The sequence below is a fragment of the Seriola aureovittata genome, chromosome 4 (assembly GCF_021018895.1).
Source record: "Seriola aureovittata isolate HTS-2021-v1 ecotype China chromosome 4, ASM2101889v1, whole genome shotgun sequence".
Taxonomy (NCBI): Eukaryota; Metazoa; Chordata; class Actinopteri; order Carangiformes; family Carangidae; genus Seriola; species Seriola aureovittata.
Window position 1 is genome coordinate 4,702,274 of NC_079367.1, and position 18,852 is coordinate 4,721,125.

Consider the following 18,852-nt stretch of genomic DNA (forward strand, 5'->3'; position numbering starts at 1 on the left):
ACTTTTTAGTCATATGAAAAGCCTGTTTTATTGCCTTTTCTTAGTTTTCTTCATTTACATTAAGCAGCTGTCTGTCGGAGGTAAGCACTTTTAAGACTGTGGTGCCTTTTAGTGGTAATTTATTGTAAGTGTTAACCTTTATCAAAGTACTGAGCTGAGCGAAAAAGAAGCAGTGAGACGTTGGTGGTGGGTTGTGTTGTGGTTGGGGGGTTTGCAGAGGGAGGCAGAGGACAGCTGTCAATCCCAGCAGCCTCCAGGCCTAAATGAAACCTGCTGCTGGCTCAGCAACTGTAGGCGGGAAGGCAGCTGTCCTGGGAGCTGCTTTCAGAGGTTAGACAGATACATGGAGCTGGTAATAAAAATCTGACAGCAGCACAGCATCAGTCTCCACTAGCATTTACTAATGCTAACAGTACACACTAAGAGTAATATTTTCTATTTCAGACCTGGGGGCAATGGAATAAAACACTCACTATGTGTCATGTATGTTGTTTACATCCACCTGCTTTAATGAGCAATTTTAATTGCGAAACACGAGAGGGTGGAAACACAAGAAATTCAAAACGTTTTGATGCTTGTCTGAAGTGGAAACGTTGATGTGTTGATAAAAACAAAATGGCACAAAGTCCAACGGAAACAGAGTTGGTGAATTAATCATGGTGTACAAGAAGCGTGTGATTTAAATGTCCAGTGAAGAGACGGAAAACAGCAGCAGATGAAAAACATCAGACGTGTGTTGAGTGATGAGGAAACCGTCCTCACCTTAATACACGACATAAACATGAATCATCTGAAGTTTGACCGAACCCTCTTTTCATAAAGTCTTCTTCTGCAATGGTTAAATAGTCAATGCGAGAATTAACACCATCAGCACTTTACTGTATCTTGATGCATCTATCTCCTAATATTTGTTTAACATCAGTGGATAGAATCGCACATTAATCTGCATTTTCCTCCGAGGATCTTCCGAAAAGTCGTTTCAAATTCAGGCTACATTTGGACGGAAACTTGTGCAAGAATTTGGCAGATGAATATTTTCTCTATTAAACTCGCAAAAGGCTGCGAGTTATTAACCATTTTAAGTCAGTTTTGACTATTTTTTTTTCACATAAAGTTCAACTGACTCCTCACTCTAAAATCACTATAAATAAATAAATAAATGAATAAATAACTAGTAGCTGCCTTGAAAACCTGCTTTTACATTCAAAAAACATTATGAAGAGTTTGCGTGTCCCAGTATTATCAAAATGCCCTTACATGAATAATATTACTAACTGCTGTTTATTTGTAACTATTTATGAATATTTAATACTTAAGCAAATCATCCTGCAGCATGTGATGTGACTCCGATAACAGCCTTTTCAAACTACTGTCGTCCATAAGCTAGTCTACCGTTTGAACGTCAATACGAACTTTCCCCGAACTTTTTCTGTCATTTTCAATGTGTTTTCCATGACTGGAAAACTGGTCAACTGTTTTCCAGGTTTTCCAGGACACGTGGGAAGCCTGCGGTAAAATAAGGCAGCAGAAGACGCTTTTAAACAAAATGGGTTTTTTTTTTAGGGAAAACATTTGTTTGTGGGTAATTTGTAGCACGGACCTGTCTGAACCGAGCCAGTTGCACTACCTTGAATTTCATACGACCACGGTGAGACACTTGAGTGGAGACAATGGCCTCATAATCTGATAGTGCTGTCTGTTTCCCTGCTTCCGGACAGAGCTTCAAATGAACCATGATATGATCACCAAGCTGCAGTGGAGCTGCACCAGTGAACGACAGCAGCTATATCCAGACATAGATGCACCTCTCCTATTTCAGGAAGGAGACTAATGACATTTATATGACCTTGTTAAAGGCTCCCCACTGATGCAGACATATAATGATGACACATCAAATGTAATAATGGATATATCGTCTTCTTCAAATAGTCCCAAAGTGCTGAAACCAATTTGTGAAGGCAGAATGGAAATCTTCAGAATAAGCTCATGTTCATCTGCATTTCAAAGATACTGGGATAAAAAAACAAGGAAGTGACTCAATAATTCATGAGAGTTACCAACTCAACAGCACTTCACAGGCCCCCATAGCTGGGATATACCGTACGCAGCTCTCACAGATGTAGCGGACTTGAACCCACATACTGTACGTAAACATTTTCCTTTCCTCCTTCAGATCAGCAAATATGAAACACTCGAGCTGAGCTGCACAGAAAACACATTTCCTATGCTGACAGCTGTTGTGAAAGGGTAGAAAATACATCAAATGGCCACTGAGAAGGCGTATAGTGCAAATACAGCACAGTACATGCAGATAGGTTGAGCGTTTATCTCTCTATATCTCTGTTTTCGAATGTACCTTTCAATTTTATGACCAGTATAGTAAAAAAAACAAAAAAAAAAAACATGTTATCTACACAGGAAGTGAGTGGGAGTCCATCTGACGGAACTTAAGAACTTAAATCTTACTGACATGTCGACCTAAATTAAGGCCAACTAATCAGTATCCCAACTTTGAAATGAGTAAATACTGTGTTGGCACATCTATGCGACACACTACAATGTGACTTCAGTCCCATTTTAGAAGTGCTATAAGGCATATTTTGTTTAGTGTTATGAAACATCTTTTGGATGTCAACTACTCTGGTGGGGGTACAAGAGAAGATGACACAGTTTTAAACAGAGAACTAACTTTAATTATTGAGCTACAACTAAAACTTTACATCTCAAAATACTGAGATGAGACAGCTGTGGGTACAGTGGATGTGGAGTGGAGGAAGAAATACTGGCTACAAGACCGAGTAACAAAAAACTGTAATTGGAGACTGAGGATTTGTGTAAAAGTTTGTGTTGTCAAGATGCGAAGATGTGCATGATGTTTGGAGTGATTTAGAGCTTTAGCTTAAAAATCTGAAGCATTTACTCCTTTTTTAATGATTCAATTAGGAGTCCTAAAACAGAGAAAATGTATTACAAGTTCATCAGTCAAGTCAAAAATAACTGAAGCCAAGAATTAATTATTTTGTTAGTTAAATAAGTTCAAATGGACAGTGAAAACATTAATTAGATAAGTGTTATAGTTTACCTTTAACCTCCAATCAATTAAAAATGTGTTTTCATTTTAATTTAGTTTACTCTTTTATTTATAATTCAATGATTCATATTATTTTTAACTCCTAATATTTTATTAAGTCCTGGAAAACATTTAATCATAATGGAGCAACTGAGAAAGCTGTGCAGCTAGCTAGCTTACTTGAAAACACTGGCAACTAAAGACATGCAGCATCAGCCTTTTCAGCTATCCTCCTAGCAGAAGCTAACTGCACCAGTCTGTGCACGTAATGTTAAACATCCATATCCTAAACTCATGATGTGTCTATACAGAAGATGTTTCAGCCGCACTGTTCAGCCTGCACGTCGGACAGAACAAACACTATCCTCTTATTTCTCCTCTTGCTCAAATTTTGCTCGCACTCTACGCTCGTAACCCCGACCCAAAGCGTATCTTTATGCTCCAAATCTATTTCCTTGCATTTTATATGTGTAACTACAGAGACTGTGCATTGGGCTCTGAGCTCTTCCAACCTCACATTCAGCTCAATACTGTGTCTGAACTGCTCTTGTGTAGAAACACACAGAACTGGAGCTGCTGCTGCTAACATGCTGCTCACTGTGACGGCCCTCTGGCTCTGCCATGGCCTCAAGGGTTGTGTCTTGTCCTTGGCTGCTGTTTGTGTTTTGTGTCTCCCTTAGGTGGAGTAAACATTTCTGCAACTGGGTGCACCTGGCCATATCCATCCACAGTGCATTCAGCATCACTCACTAACACTACCGATTGACTATTTCCTATATTTAATTAGAGGAGCTACATGTAAGTTTTGCTATTGCTATACAGCTAACGTTAGCATTAACAGCTGTTTACTTACAACTGTAGAAGAAACGTTACGAGTACGATATCAAAATCTATTTTTATCACTTCTTTTCTTCTACTGAAGTTAGCATGCTAACTAGCTAGCTCCAGTCTGATCAGCTCATCTCATCACTTTCTGATACCGAGTCACTTTAGCATTTTCAGTCTTCAGTCTAACCTGAAGATGTAGCACTGCTCAGAGGACGTATTATAGCCTCTTGTATTGTAAACGCAACGAAGGCTAAAGCTCTTGGCAGTACTGGTAAGTAAACAGCTGCTAATACTAATGTTGGCTATGTAGCAATAGCAAAACTTACAAAAAGCCCCTTTAATGTATTCTGATTCGATTTATGGAAATAAATGTGCTTCGAAGTGCTTCTGCTTCGATCTCCATAACATTATCTTTATCTGCAAGTACGCGTCTCTACTTTACAACAAGGACCACAATGCAAATGAATCTTAAACTTCTGAAATGTTCCAAATCTGTTCTTACTTTGGAAGAAAAGGGTCTTTAAGAGTGAGAACTTAAATCAGATTTGAACTAGTCAAACACAAGAGTTTATGAGTACAAAGAAAGAGAGATATTGGCATCCTTTAGGGCATCTCTCTGAAGAGAAGAATAATGTGTGAATCTTGGATCTGATGCTAACTGAGCTTTCTTGTTAGTTCCCAATGACGCACACACTCATCTCTCTGTGCATGTCATGCAGAGATGTTTAAGCAGCCTGGTCAGACTATTCTTGTAAAAACAAGCATGACTCTTTGTTTCATGTATAATTGATCGTTACATTAAGAGTTAGCTGACATGCACAAGACTGTCATTTACAAAGTCAGGGATGATGCACCCTGTGACTTGCTGGAAGCTTTTCTCTCCGGGGGGAAGAATAATGTGTGCAATCGATTTTGTTTTCAGAGTGATTCAACCTGGAGTTGATGTACAGTCATTTCCTGGTTCCAAGATGATGGAAATATCAACTGTTAATAATAATAGCAATAGTAATGTAACGTAATGTTTAATATGTATCATATACGTAAACAATACTTTTTCATTATAGTTTTTCATTAGCGTTCATAGTTCATGTTGCAATGCTTTTTGGGAGTCATAAATTATATATATTGTATATATTTATTGTTCTGTATCTTTAACGTTAAGTTGTCAATATGTCATGTTGTCAGTGTCTTTTTTAAGGTAGCCTTGTTTAATTCAATGAGATTTATCTTGGATTTTTTTAATGTATCATTGTAATGTGTTTGTAAGTGCATCATTAATTTATGTGTGTTTTTTTGGAAGAAATAGTAAATTTACCGTAAACAGTGAACAAACAAGCCTCATGAAGAACTGGCAAAATGTGAAGCTTGCAGAAAACGTTAATATTAAGAAGCCTGAGTGTTAAAGAACTTTGCCTTGATAAAATATAGTTGGAAAAGTTTCCCTTAGATTGAATGGGAAACATCTGATTTAAAATAAGTTTTAAAAAGTTTATCTAAACAAGCGCTCAATGCCAACTCTCAATGGTACTTTTCAATTATCGATGCTATGCACACAATTTGGTCAATACTCAAAAACTATTCAGCTTCAAAATTCTTAGTTCTATCAATACTTTTTTAACACCCCAAGCTCTGAATTTGCCAAAGTAAAAACAACTGTTTGTATATCCTCCTGTACTGATTTCACTACACTCTATTATATAAAGCCAGTGTGTATCTAATCTCTATTGTGTGAACACTGGGAGCCATGTGGGGGATGCCCCCAAACCAAAACAATGGCCTGACTACCAGCAGCAGATAAATGTAATCTTTCTACACATAAATAATCCTTTTACAACAGAACCAGGACACCTGAAGTTGGTCAGGAAATTTAGTGGGTCAAGCTCTAGACAGAAAAAAGAGGGAGGGAGGAGAGGCAGACAGAAAGAGAAAGGGAATTAATAAGTGGTCGTGTCCAGGCCAGGCAGTCAGGGGCTGATATAAAAGAGGTTGTGGCTTCCCTCAGGGAGTGTGTTCTAGGCCAGCAATGCCTGCCTGGGGGCCTGTCATCGTCTGCTGTGTCCATTCAGCAAACCACAGCACACTTCCTCTGACATACACACTCGCAAACACTTACTGAAACCCTCCTGATGTGTGACATCTGTCTGGGTGAAAGGGGTGGAAAGACTCCCAATGGTGCGTGAATGAACTGAAAACAGAGAAGTCCGGCGAGATTTCCCCCCCTGACTTCACATAATATGGACAAAAATAGGTTTGGACACTTTCACTAATTAATATGACACAATACTGATTCTACCACAGAGGAGTTATAAAAGGTTTTCCATCTGCTGTTTTGACCAACTAGAGTCAGAGAGGTCATTCCTTGGAAAATCCTCTGGTACACAGGAAGTGATGTTTTTTACATTTAAGGTTTGTTTAGACTAAGAAGTAGAGGTAAAAACATGATAATAATAATAATAATCATAACAATAATAATCAGAAGAAGATTAAAAAGAAGAAGAAGAAGAAGAAGAAAAGCCAAGATTCTGGATGATTAATGAGAAATGCAGTGCAAATCACATGGACAGAATACATATTATGAGTCTGACCGATCAATCGGTTTGCTAATATTAGCTTTTTGTGGAAATATCAATATTGTTGTATATGCCAGGGGATTGATAACAAGAAACTACAGTGCAGAAATGCCAAAGATATATCTGTGTCAAATTAAACACAGCACAGCCAATACATAGTTCGTCCATCAGAGATTTCGATGTTTATTCTTTAATTCTACCAAATGAAAAGTAATATAAAGAGTAATAGTACTAACAATTGGTCCAACAATTGATAAGTTCATCGAGAGAAAAATAACCGCACCTATTTTGAAATATTAGCAGTTTAATCAATAATTAAAATAATTGTTGGTCATTATATTATTGGTTGGATTTTTAGTACTAATTGTTACAGATGCTAGTAAGCATACAGTAGGTAAAGATTAGCTGAGTTTAATGACTAATGAATAAATAACAGTCTTTCTTCTGTAGTTCTAATCTTTCTTTAAAGCTGCAGTCATCAGTATTTTTTATAATATCAGTGGATCAAATGACGTGATGTGTAATATGAAAGGGGTTGCTCATAGTTACAATTTAATAGATAATTATAACCTGACCGTGCAGTTCAGCTCAGCTCCACAAAGTTTATCTTGCATCAAACGGCAGACCAAGTTAACGGTTAGCCAGTGAACATTGCAAAGCATTTAGCAGCTAAACATCGAGATAAATATCCAGGTGTTTAGCTGATCAGTGCTTCACATGCGCTGGATAAACAAAGCAAAAAGAAAAGTAAATATGGATTTTGATCGCTCTGAATAGATATTATTGTTGCTCTGTATCTGCTGGATGTGTAATTGTTTCCTATCAAGTTTGCAATATTAACTTCATATGGACATATGTCAAAACTCAATGCTGCAGTGACTCGGTATCGGAAAGTGAAAAGACAGGCCGGCCAGACCTGCGCTAGCTGGTTAGCATGCTAACTTCAGTCGAGGAAAAGAAGTGATAAAAATAGATTTTGACACCAAACGTGTAACTTTTCCTCTCAACTGTTAAGTAAATAGCTGTTAATGCTAACTTTAGCGTGTAGCAATAGCAAAACCTACATATAACTAAGTATGAAATGGTCAATAACTGATAGAAATACAAGCAAACCAGAGATTTTCTTTCAAATGTTGGAAACAGTTCTCGGCGAGCAAAGGAATAAAGTTTGATGCTGAACTTGCACCGTTTCCTCTAGACTGGTAAGTAACAGCAGCTATTGCTAACGTTAGCTACGTAGCAAGAGCAAAACTTACAAATATCACCTTTTCAACAGCTAGGTAGTTAACATTAGCAAGTTACGTGACAACAGATATGATTTAAACACAAAATGACATTCAATCTATAAATAGTGCCCAGCATCCTGTGCTAGCACGGCTAGTGCTCTTTAGCATCTCTACTTCCTTCCTCAACAACATAAAAAGTTTGTGAACATATCACCAACAACTGCCTAGCATGAAAATGCTAAATCCTGCTAATTGAATAAATTCTGGTACTGAGTGTAAAGTGAGTGTAAACTGCTGCAGGTGATTTACAGTAGACAGTAGTGTTGTGTTTACAGTGAGAGCCTGTAGCCGACAGGACAGATATGAACTCACTGATCGGGCCAAGTCAAAGACAGTCCCTCCATTCAGAAACAGCGGAGGACACAGGGTGATCCCCCCCCGCCCTCCTCCACACACACACACACACCACACACACACACACACACACACACACACACACACACACACACACACACTCAGAGTCATGACTTCATGACTCCTGACTCCAGTTTTCTTCATGTATGATAGCTCCTCAGGAACATGGCTGAAATATGACATAAGTTGCCTATTTACGGCAGATTTCACAAAAATGAGCAAAAAAAAACATTTACTTAAATAAAAAGTATTTTTTAAATTAAGCTTTAACACGAGAGCGACAACTTAAACTAAGGTAAAGGGTATTTTAAAAAAGTAAAATATAGTGAAATGTGCGTTTTTCTTGTATTTGATGCTAACGTTTCACTTCTGTTAACTTTTATTCTTGCTAATTGTGTTTAGCTCCACAATAGCTCCTTATTCGGTTAAACCCGACTTTATTCTACTTTTAATAAAAAATATCTAACTCTTAATGCTCGACTCTGTTCAGCTCCTCGGATGTGTGTTGTTGTGGACCGGGAGTACCAGCTAGCTGCGCCCCGTGCGAACCGTTACGGAGACACGGCGCGTGCGGAGGGATGCTGCGTCTGACCCGTCCGTTAACTCCCATGAATAACCGTTACTCTGAGCTCAGACACCGGCCATGTCCCCGTCAGGTCTCCGTACGACCTCTGACATGCTTCTAATCTACACACACACACACACACACACACACACACACACACACACACACACACACACACACACACACACACACGGACACACACACAGTGTTCAGGTCCGGCTACTTACGCCCTTGGTCTGGGGAAGCCCATGGATAACAGCACATCAAGGTTGGAGCCACATTTCACTGAGCCCGACCGGTTCTGCCGGAGCCTCCGCGGGAGGATTTTACTGTACAGGTCCTCTTTGGCAGCCATGGTCCCGCCGGGTCACCCACAGTCCGCTATAAGCCCAATACAGTCCGCCAGCCACCAGACCTCCGGCTAGTCCATCAGCTTCAGCGGGGTCCGCATGAGTGGACGGGTAACGGCAACGACACTGAGCGGAGCGGAGAGCAGCGCCGCGCGGCCAGGCAGATCCCTGCTACTCCGCCCACTGGAAGAAACAGCAAATTAGATCCGCTCTCTGGGTTTATACAGAGGAACAGTACAGAACAGAATATAATAGATGGGATTTACATGTAATTTTAAGTTTGAGCTGATGAGTTTACCCTCAACTATACTGTGAGTGTGTGTAATATCTATTTATTCTTTTTAATAGACTACTACACAATATTCATATACATATGACAAAACACTATGGGATAGAAGTTGCTTTTTAATTTGTGTACAAAAATTACATTCATTATATAATTATAATAATAATGGTATTAAGTCTATACAATTGTATCACATGTAGAAAGATAATTACATAATTTTTACATTGTTGTGCATAATAAATTTGACACAAGGGCTCAGCTCGCCACACCTAATTATAATGATTATTTGCAAAGTGGACATTCACTGATTTTCTTGGGACCTGGTTTTAACTATTATCATTTAGTCAATTTAGTAAATCAAGTAAATTATCAAAGTCCTGATAGAAACCCTGATGGTCATTTATGGTTTTCAGATCATTTCAGAACTGATCATGATCTTTTCTGGCAATTTTACTGATAGTAAACTCTATGAAATGACACTGGGGCTCTGCGAGGCACACTGAGGGCCACACTGTGCCGTGAGTTGGCTTTGAGGGCTGGTATGAGGTTAGTCTTGGCCACCAACAGCGCTGGCAGATGGGTTGTATGGTGCGATGACACAGAAGACACAGCCTGCCTGCTGGAAAGCTTGTCTCATCTCCACCTAGTGGAACAAACACAAACAGTATCAGACAGGTGCATGAATACACACAAACTAATACAGAATTTACAACTCAGAACAGCTTAATTTTTAATTAAGCAAGTTAAAAAATGACAAGAAAATGAAACTTTACAGCTGCTTTTTCTCCATTTGGTTGAAAAGAGAAGTAACTTTTGATATTAAAGTTTTACAGATGGAAATTTTTGCCATAACCAAAGTATGAGGTAGAATATATTTGAATCAACTGCGGACAGTGTAGCTTCTCTACTTTCTGGTCATGTCCGTAAAGTTCTGCCAAAAGTGCTCCAGGTGAACATTTGAACTAGAGACTGGAGATTTATTTCAGAATCTGGAAAGGCAGCACTAGAAAGATTATAAACCAGAAATACCTACAGTGGACCATTAAATTGACATTGTATATGAAATCTTTAGGATAAAAAGAATTACTTTTTATATTCGACTGCTACAGGACAAATTTATGGGAAAGATGAATAGTGTATATCACACCTGTCCAACATTTGTTTATTTATTTTTCATTCTTTTTTTATTGTATTACTTTATGATCCATTTAAAGCCTTCTATGAGACTCAGTTGCAAATTATTATTATTTTCAAAATAGATAATACTAGAATTAAATACATTTTGAAATCCCACACAACACAATCATCTGCAGCCTGTCCATTCGGACGGAAACTGTCCAACTGTCCGTCCCATGAGTGCGCAGCCACAACACAGGTATGTCAAAATGAATATTCAGCTCCCACCCCGCGGCCTCAGACTGGGCGTAGATACGGGAATGTCAGCTCACCAGTCTCGCCTGGTCCAGACAGAGACCCACCACAGCTCCCCCGCTGCCTGGCAACTTCACTGCTGAGCCAAACTGCAAGAAACAGCAGAGACCTTATGAATGCATAAACAGAAAACACTCCTGCAGGCGCACACAGAGGGAGATGGAGAAAAAACACTGGTTAATAAAACATGCTCTGCTCTTTGCAGGTACAGGAATCTCTGAGCACACACCTTCCTCGCCAGATGAACCATCTTGAGATTCCCAGGACCCAGACAGTCGTCAGTGTAGACAGATCTGTGGGATGTGTTGTTGCTTTAGCTGTGAGTGTAACCATAATACGAATGCCTCAAATCAAAATGTACAGTTCACCTCCTCAGCTCAAAGTTCTGGTCCATCAGTTGTGCCAGGCGGCTCCAGTCTCTGTGCTGCAGAGCTGTCCTGAAGGGAAAACACCATCAGTTTCACCTGTAATGTTCTGACCCTCTGACATGCAATAACAAAGGCTACAAGGCCACGTCAAAACCTAGTATAAGGCTGGACCACGTTGTATTTGCATTCAGCCTGGTGTCAGCCGCTTTCAGCCCTTCACGCCCACATATACAGTATTAACCAGCCGCTGCTCTTCATCTGCTAAAATCCTCATTTTTATAACCGCAACGTCGTCTGACAAAATCACCAAACACATCAGTTAAAGACAAAGACTGAGCTGTGACTTCAGTTGTATTTACTTGTAAAATGATAATTCAGAGGGGAAGCTAGAAGCTCATTCACGTCAGCTACTGTGGGTCAACACAAAGGAGAGGTGTGCCTGCGGATGGAAAGCACAACCTCGCACTGACGATTTGCTGGATTTGTCACTAGGTGCTTTTTGGGGGGAAAGAAAAGTCGCTACAGAGGTCAGAAAAGTCAGTTAATGTAGTGACGAAGGCGTTAAGTTGGCAACACTGCTTGTGCTCGCACCGAATCATTTCGATCAATGTGGAAACTCCCAACAATCAGCTGATGCTGCAACTTAATCACTCAGTCAGTCAGCGACATTCACGTTCATTGAGATTGTCCCCGAAATTCAGAAAGCCCACCGCCACCTTGAGACTGTATGTGACAAAACCTCCACTGCTATTTATTGCATTAATTCTTGATCAGCAGTCTACATCTACCAAACCAACCTGGCTTGATCAGTTAGCTCAGCAAAAGACGTCATGGCGTCAACGACCAGAGGCTCCCCTGTGGAGAGACAGATGAAGTCAATCCGTCCATTAGCTGTTGACATATTTCACCATCCATGTTGACAAAGTTCACCATCACAAATATGACTAATAATCCTCTCCTTTCAAAAACACCCAATGTAATGTTTAGGAGGTACCGTTGAGCCAGCGCTGTCGCACGTTGCTGTGGATCCGTCCAGAGTCACTGGGGTCGCTCAGGTAGGCGAGCCAGAACAGTGGAAGGTTACTCATCTCCATGGAAACATAATTCCCTGAGAATGGAAAACATACACCCTTTAGAAACAAGAATAACGTATCATTGATTTAGTATCTACTAACAGAGACTTCACTACCATAGCCCTGCTCCTCCATGAGCTTCTTGCTGAAATCCATGTAGATTAAACCTTCATACACCTGCAAAGGTAAGGGGACAATCACAGCCAGTTACTGAAGGTGTAAAAAGAAAATGTTGTGCGGTGGTTACAGTTTGTGAAAATCTATTATATTACTGACCTGAACAACTCTGTCCTGCAAACCAGCAGTAATGAAAAGTTCATCCGTCTCCACGTTGAGGATGAAGTTGGCTCGGACGGGTTTTGGAAGATCCTGGAGAGTAAAACTGTCATTTTTAATATCTTCTGTTTTTCTTCAGGTAAGACTTTTAAATTTATTCCTAATTTCTGTCACTTTTAAAAAAGGTTTTCATATTTAGACACAAAAGTTAATGTGTTCTTCAGGAATACAAAAAGAATTTTCATGACCAAAAAGTATTTATTTTGCATTTATTTATGTATTCAATTATTTATTTCTGCACTTATTTATTTATTTATTTATACTTGTGTCATTCTTTTGTCCTTCATACGCTTATCGATAAACTATATGTGGATTCTGAAACATCAGTGTAGTGGTTGTAAACTAATAAGATTATCACTAATACGACCAGTAAGGTCTCTACACTGCTGATTTCTAACACAGACCAGGAGTGAATCATTTAAACATCAGCAGATTAGAGAAGAAGTAAAAGACAGATGGAAAAATGAATAAGAAACACCATCATCATGGTAAATTATTAACATCCTTACATTGTCTGTGATGTTGTAGAACTTCATGAGACACTTCAGAGTAGCTGAGACTATGGCACTGCACAAAAGAGAAGAAGTTATTAAATGAAAAGTTGGAAATACATTTAAACTGCAACCTTGGAATTGTGTTTTTTTTGGTTTCCTGATTTTCTACTATACTATTTACTATAATTACTATGTTTGAAATTCAGTCAAATTTACAAACAATAAATAAAAACATTATAATACAGAGGTCAGAACTATTTACCTGCTTCCAGCCAGGCCCTTAAAACAGAGACAAAGACTTGTTTTATGTGAAGGGTCATTACACTCACACACTATTTGCTTTTATATTTGAACACTTCACACTGTTGTGCTACTGTGAACTGTCGAGCTTTCACTGTGAGAAAACAAGTATTTGAACGAGTCCTCACCACCTGCCGAGGAATGTTGGTGTCGTACTTCAGCGTGAAGTTCTGCTTTGTCAGAGCAATTCTGCAGGAAAGAGTAAAAATCAGGCGTTACATGAACATCAGCAGTGAAAGAGACACAGTGAGAATAAAACAAGTAAAAAAAATGAAAGTAAATCTCTCGATGCATTATGGGATTTACTAAAAGTCATGTGGACAATTCATCTCATGAACTGCCCATGTACAGTAAGTCCAACAGTCAACAGTCCAATAATCTTATATATATTATATTCAACACTGTTAAAATGTTTCTTTCTACACTACATTTACTTTAAGTAAATTTAGCTGAGAATATTTCTGCACTTTTACATCAATAAAATGTTGAAATTTTATTGTTGAATAATATTACTGTATCTTCAATTTGAAGAGACGCCCTGGACGATGAGGACAGATTTAAAGCGGTATCCATGGTGATGAATATGAACAGAGCCTGTGCTAAACACTGTTTCAACACCAAGATTTGCTCAGTTTGAATGTTTGACTAGTCACACAGCCTCTTGTCATTGGTGTCAGTGATTAATGATTCAGCTCGGGGTCATCTCGGCCGCTCCTCTCACCCTTGTTTGGAGCAGAACTGGTAGAACTTCTTGCAGGTCGCCTGCAGCAGCCGCAGACCTCCCAGGTACCTGCAGCGAAGGACCAACACAAAGGTTTAAAGTTCGAACGTGACACTGAAAAACATTTCAGCTTATTAAAGCTCGCTGTTTACACACCCTTCCTTCCTGCTGATGCAGAACAGATCCTGCAAACTTCCAAACTCCGTGGGATCATTGAGCGGATGAGGGACTAAAACCTACGAGAGATGCACGTGACGTTTAAACAGAATAACAATGATGAAGCTGTTTGACGCGTGTGTGCATAGAGGTGTGTGTGTGTGTGTGTTACCAAAGTCTGGCTCTCCACTAGAGTGACCTCAGCCCAGAAATTGGAGATGCTCATGGCGATGGTTTTCCCATTGAAGCCGTCTGAGGGATTCCCCATCAACCCAACCCTGCGAGCGATCGATCATATATTTGGATCAATCCCTTCAGTGTGTGTCAGGTTGCGTTTTAACTTTGAGGTGCTTCGGTTGTGAATTGTGAAGGAGAGAAGAGTCTCGTTTCTGAGAACCAGTAAAACCACAGTAATCTGAACCGGCAGTTTGAGCCGGTGTTTTCTTACCTGGCGTACGACCTGCATGTGATTGGTTTAGCAGGATTGTCTTGTTGCTTGGTGGAGTAGTGGGTGAGCCACCTGGTGTAGTCTGACAGGCCCTGAGATGTCAAGAAGGAAGCATGTTGTTAGAAGAAATTTCATGACTTTTATAAACTGTACATGTCGATCTATCAGCTGTATTATTGAACAGCATCATATTCCTATTTAAAGACCCTATAAGCCCCAAATATCAGCTGCGGTGTTAATGTAATATTCATCATTTCCACCCCGCCAGACAGAAACAACACGTTTACTGAAGCTGCTTTACACATTTTGAGGTAGATTGCGTCCATTAAAAACTGTATTCTTCTCCATGTAAATGCTTCTATAACATGGTGGATATTACTCTGAACTGACAGCAGACATTCGGAGTAAAAGTAGAAAGAAATTAAGAGCTGAGTGGCCAGTTTGCAGCTGATGTCACATTATGTGATTTCTGGGTAACAGCAGCTTTCAAACTTTAAAATATTCAAACATTTTCTCTTCCTTTTCTCCACTTGAAAACTGCTCAGTGCTGCTTCATCACACTGCAATACATCTAGCTTGGCAAGTTAAATATAATAGTACATATATAAAGGAAATGCTGTGTAAGGTAAAGATACAGACCACTTGTCCAATTAGCTGGAAACCAGTAGGAAGCTTCATCCCGAACACGTCGAGTTGCTTTTCATTGATGAGCCACTCCTGAAGAGAGAGGAGCCATAAGGTGACTGGTTATTACTTTAGTTAATTAATTTAATTGAATTTTGGTGGAAAATGTGACTCACTGGAATTTTGCTTAAAAACTTATGGTTAAATGAATTTCAAGAGTAAAGTAAAATGGGTGTAATTTAATACTCCTCCATAAAACAAGAAAAAAATGTGATCATTTCCTCTGAAACAACACTTAAAGGTCCCATATCGTCTAAAGGTCTGTGTCCATGTGTAGTGTGATTATAGATCAGCTCTAGCTTCTATATTAATACTGTGAAAGTATCAAAGCCTCAGTCCACAGAGAAATGCACACAGCCTGTATTCAGAAACTGAGCCTTAAAACCAGCCGTCAGGACTTCTGGAACTTTGTGATGTCACAACAAAGCAGTCACCAAGCCCCGCCCACCTGGACCCACCATCCAAACCCAGCAGGAACTGGTTTCTCTGAGTGTTTTACCTGAAATCTGCTCTATTTTCACTCAGAAAACAGTCAGCCAATCAGAAGAGAGGCTCAGAGCCTCCTCTCTTCTGATTGGCTCACCGACCTGTTGTTATTAGTGCTCCAGAGAGAAGCCTGAGAGAGGAGATGTAAAACTACACTGAGATGGTTTTTAAGGTTTTAAGGTTCTTAAAACCACAAACATATCTTCTTATGGATCAACACTTCAAATAAAACACAGAAGAAGAAAATATGGAGCTTTAAGTTAACCATTAATCAAAAAGCCACCCTGTGTAATTTTGCCTGTATGAAATAAAAACCATAGGATGCTTTCCTCTCACTCACGAACCCAGAACTGTCCGAAGGTCCTGTCTGTGGCTTGAGGCTGCAGGCTGATGAGGTCAGACAGGTAGGACAGCGTGTCCCTCTGAATGCAGTAAAACACCACGCTGGCCAGACGCGACGCTGTCAGCCCGTCCTGGGGTTTCTCCAAGAAGCGAGTTATTCTGATTCATGAAACACAATAGATTAAAATCAAATCTGCAACCTGGTGCCAAGTATCAGACTTACTGTATGTCAATGAATGTCAGGAATATAACACAAAGAAATATTTCTGTCGTTGGTCTCACCTGTGGGTGTCGGGGCACACCTCCACGATGCCTCTGGAGCTGCTTTTCTCACTTTCCTCCAGCTCGTAGTAAATGATCAACTCTCCAGGCTGCAGCACAGACACAAACACCCAGGCTACTGCATCTTGCTCATGGATTAACCTCCACACAAAAAGCCCTGAACAAACATTTATTTGATCTTTTACACGCAAAATATGTCTGTTATTTTGATTAGATTCAGATTGCTGGTGTTTGAGCAGGACTTAATTAGGCTTAAACACTTAAACAACTTAAACAAGGCTTAATTACACTGCTGACGAGGGGATTTTATTTATTCATTTTTAGGCTAAACTCTGCAGTCTGCTGCTGTTTATTAGTAAATATCCTGTGCACACATTATGACTGTATGGTTTGATGGTGTGTATGTGAATATACAATAAGCACAAGGCGCTGGTGTTCACTTATGTGGTAGCAAATCTCACCTTTGACCTGAAGAAGCGGATAACTTGAGCGATATCAAAGTTCTGGTCTGCGCACAGCATGTCACCTGCAATCTGCTCACACAGACAGGAAGTCCTCAGTTCCAATAGAGTACACCCGCTCCACACAGTCAAGAGTTTACTGAGCAGTTTTGTGAATGGACAACAGATTTATCATACCACCATGATGTCGTCCTGCAGCTTGCGGCTGCGTATGGCCAGCTCCAGGTCGGCCACGGCTCCCAGACGGTCCTCCAGCGTTGTGCTGCCATCGTTCACCACGTTTTTCACGGGGAAGTCATTGGCTGTGGCCCAGCGCTCGTAGTACTTATACCTGGTCAGAGCAGAACAAAATTCAATAGTCAAATTATTATAAGTTGGGTCTATTATAAGTCAGAACTTTAAATAAATAGGTTTGTTATGTACTCACTTGTCTGCATTAGTGACCAGATACACCTCCGTGAACAACTGCCGCCTGCAGAGAAGTCAGAGCTCTAATTAGCATTAGCATTCACCTGTGTGGTTGATTATAATGACTTTGGATGGGGAAAAAAAAAAGTCCTGAGACTTTTCACTGTCACTCACATGTTGACGGTTTCCCACCAAAAGTCAAGGATCTTCTTTCCTCCAGTGCCAGGAAGCAAGGCCTTCGGTACCCCAGTCAGGTGGCTGTATAAGCCTGTGTCATCATTCTGGGAGAGAAAAAGGAAAACAGCTGGATGATGGCACATCACCACAGCAACAAACAAACCACACCTTATCAGTAAATATACTGTTATTGAAGATGATAATCTAGTTAATATGTTTTTTACTACAAGCAAATATTATAAGTGATACTGAAACTAAACTCAAGGTTTACTTACATGAGTATTCCTGTAATATACAGTAAACATATTCCAAAGATCAAGGATGAGCCTCCACACCCTGTAGCTGATTTACTCTATTATGTCAATGCTCATTCTATATAATGTAATTCTCACATTTTCTGCTCTTATTTTAATATTATTATTATTGCTGTTGATTTCATTTTAAATATTTTTAAGACATTAGATGGGCATCATTTTTATGTAGTCACGTTATTGTCTTGTATGTTTATTTTGTATTCTTTATAATTGAGCGATATTTCAACATACTTAGGTGGAGGCTTTAAATAAATAATAAAGCACTTTTTATTTTCTTTGCCATTTCCTGTGTATTTTAAATTGTACAAAAGTAAATAAACTAAGCTAATACAATTTTATGTGAGGTCTACACGTGGAATATTTACTGTCTTAGGTTTTTCCAATTGCTGCTAGATTATGACATTTAACTCAAACTGTATTTTGGGATAACGTAAGGCGAAAGGTTGCCACATTATTCGTTATATTACCTTCAATAATTCGGTATAAATAACTCAAAACTTCCATCTTTCGAACAACGCTCCCGTTCAAATTCCTAAGATTTACTGCACCTCAGCGCTCGGTAGGGGGCGGTGAAGACCACTATGGACTAATGATAAAAACTTAATTTTACGCAAATTACGGAAGGGTCGTTAGTTGACGCGTAAGCCGGATGCACGAGTGCATCTTTCCGACTCCGTAAATGGCAGAAATAACGGTTTGTGAGCACACGAGCTAGCTAGAAAAGTAACGCGGTAGAAAAGTGGCAGGTTCTTGGAGGCAGTTATGTGTGCGACCACTCCACGACTAGCGCGAACTTTGCACCCTTTCTGCCGCAACGTTTCATGCTACGTACCTTAATTTGTGTCTCTAAGACGGTGCCGTGTCCGGCCACCAGCAGGATACAGATCATCTGCGGCAACTCAAGTTTATCCCGATGCTCCTTTGAATCAACACAAACAGACAAGAGCAGCCAACAGTTGAGAAATATCTAGTTTCTGCGAGAGCTTGATTCTCCCAGCGTCAGTGAAGAGATGCACTTCCGGAAAGAACCTTCAGAATAAAACATATACTTACGACCACGTA

At 39.7% G+C, this 18,852-nt stretch overlaps 2 protein-coding genes across 5 annotated transcripts in view; both read right to left on the reverse strand.

Annotated features, from left to right (window-relative positions):
• ubash3bb (ubiquitin associated and SH3 domain containing Bb) overlaps positions 1–9,274 on the reverse strand; it is a 51,111-nt gene extending 41,837 nt beyond the window's left edge. For 3 of the 4 annotated variants that reach the window (XM_056373876.1, XM_056373874.1, XM_056373873.1), the window contains exon 1: positions 8,901–9,268. In XM_056373876.1, the coding sequence (XP_056229851.1) occupies positions 8,901–9,028 (128 nt within the window). In that variant the 5' untranslated portion in view covers positions 9,029–9,268. Of the gene's footprint in view, positions 1–8,900 lie in introns of all 4 variants that reach the window. The other variant, XM_056373875.1, reaches the window with a different exon arrangement.
• A 141-nt stretch (positions 9,275–9,415) lies between these two features.
• Positions 9,416–18,792, reverse strand: gkup (glucuronokinase with putative uridyl pyrophosphorylase). Its single transcript, XM_056373877.1, has 23 exons — positions 18,623–18,792; positions 17,474–17,580; positions 17,319–17,363; positions 17,069–17,222; positions 16,892–16,963; positions 16,431–16,519; positions 16,151–16,307; positions 15,276–15,353; positions 14,637–14,728; positions 14,361–14,466; positions 14,189–14,268; positions 14,033–14,101; positions 13,440–13,500; positions 13,274–13,290; positions 13,027–13,084; positions 12,458–12,550; positions 12,298–12,358; positions 12,103–12,216; positions 11,906–11,963; positions 11,109–11,177; positions 10,970–11,033; positions 10,758–10,829; positions 9,416–9,952 (listed from the first exon to the last, which is right to left on the reverse strand). Exons 1-23 carry the CDS (start codon positions 18,677–18,679, stop codon positions 9,857–9,859), a joined length of 1,869 nt encoding a protein of 622 aa, XP_056229852.1. The 5' UTR covers positions 18,680–18,792; the 3' UTR covers positions 9,416–9,856.
• Between the last annotated feature and the right edge of the window lie 60 nt (positions 18,793–18,852).

Coding starts and splice junctions, on each gene's coding strand:
- gkup (XM_056373877.1), bottom strand. CDS start 18,679: ATGATCTGTATCCTGCTGGTGGCCGGACACGGCACCGTCTTAGAGACA. Junction 14,102..14,188: donor TGCATCAGCAGGAAGGAAGG/GTGTGTAAACAG, acceptor CCTTCGCTGCAG/GTACCTGGGAGGTCTGCGGC. Junction 11,178..11,905: donor GAGCTAACTGATCAAGCCAG/GTTGGTTTGGTA, acceptor TTTTCCCTTCAG/GACAGCTCTGCAGCACAGAG.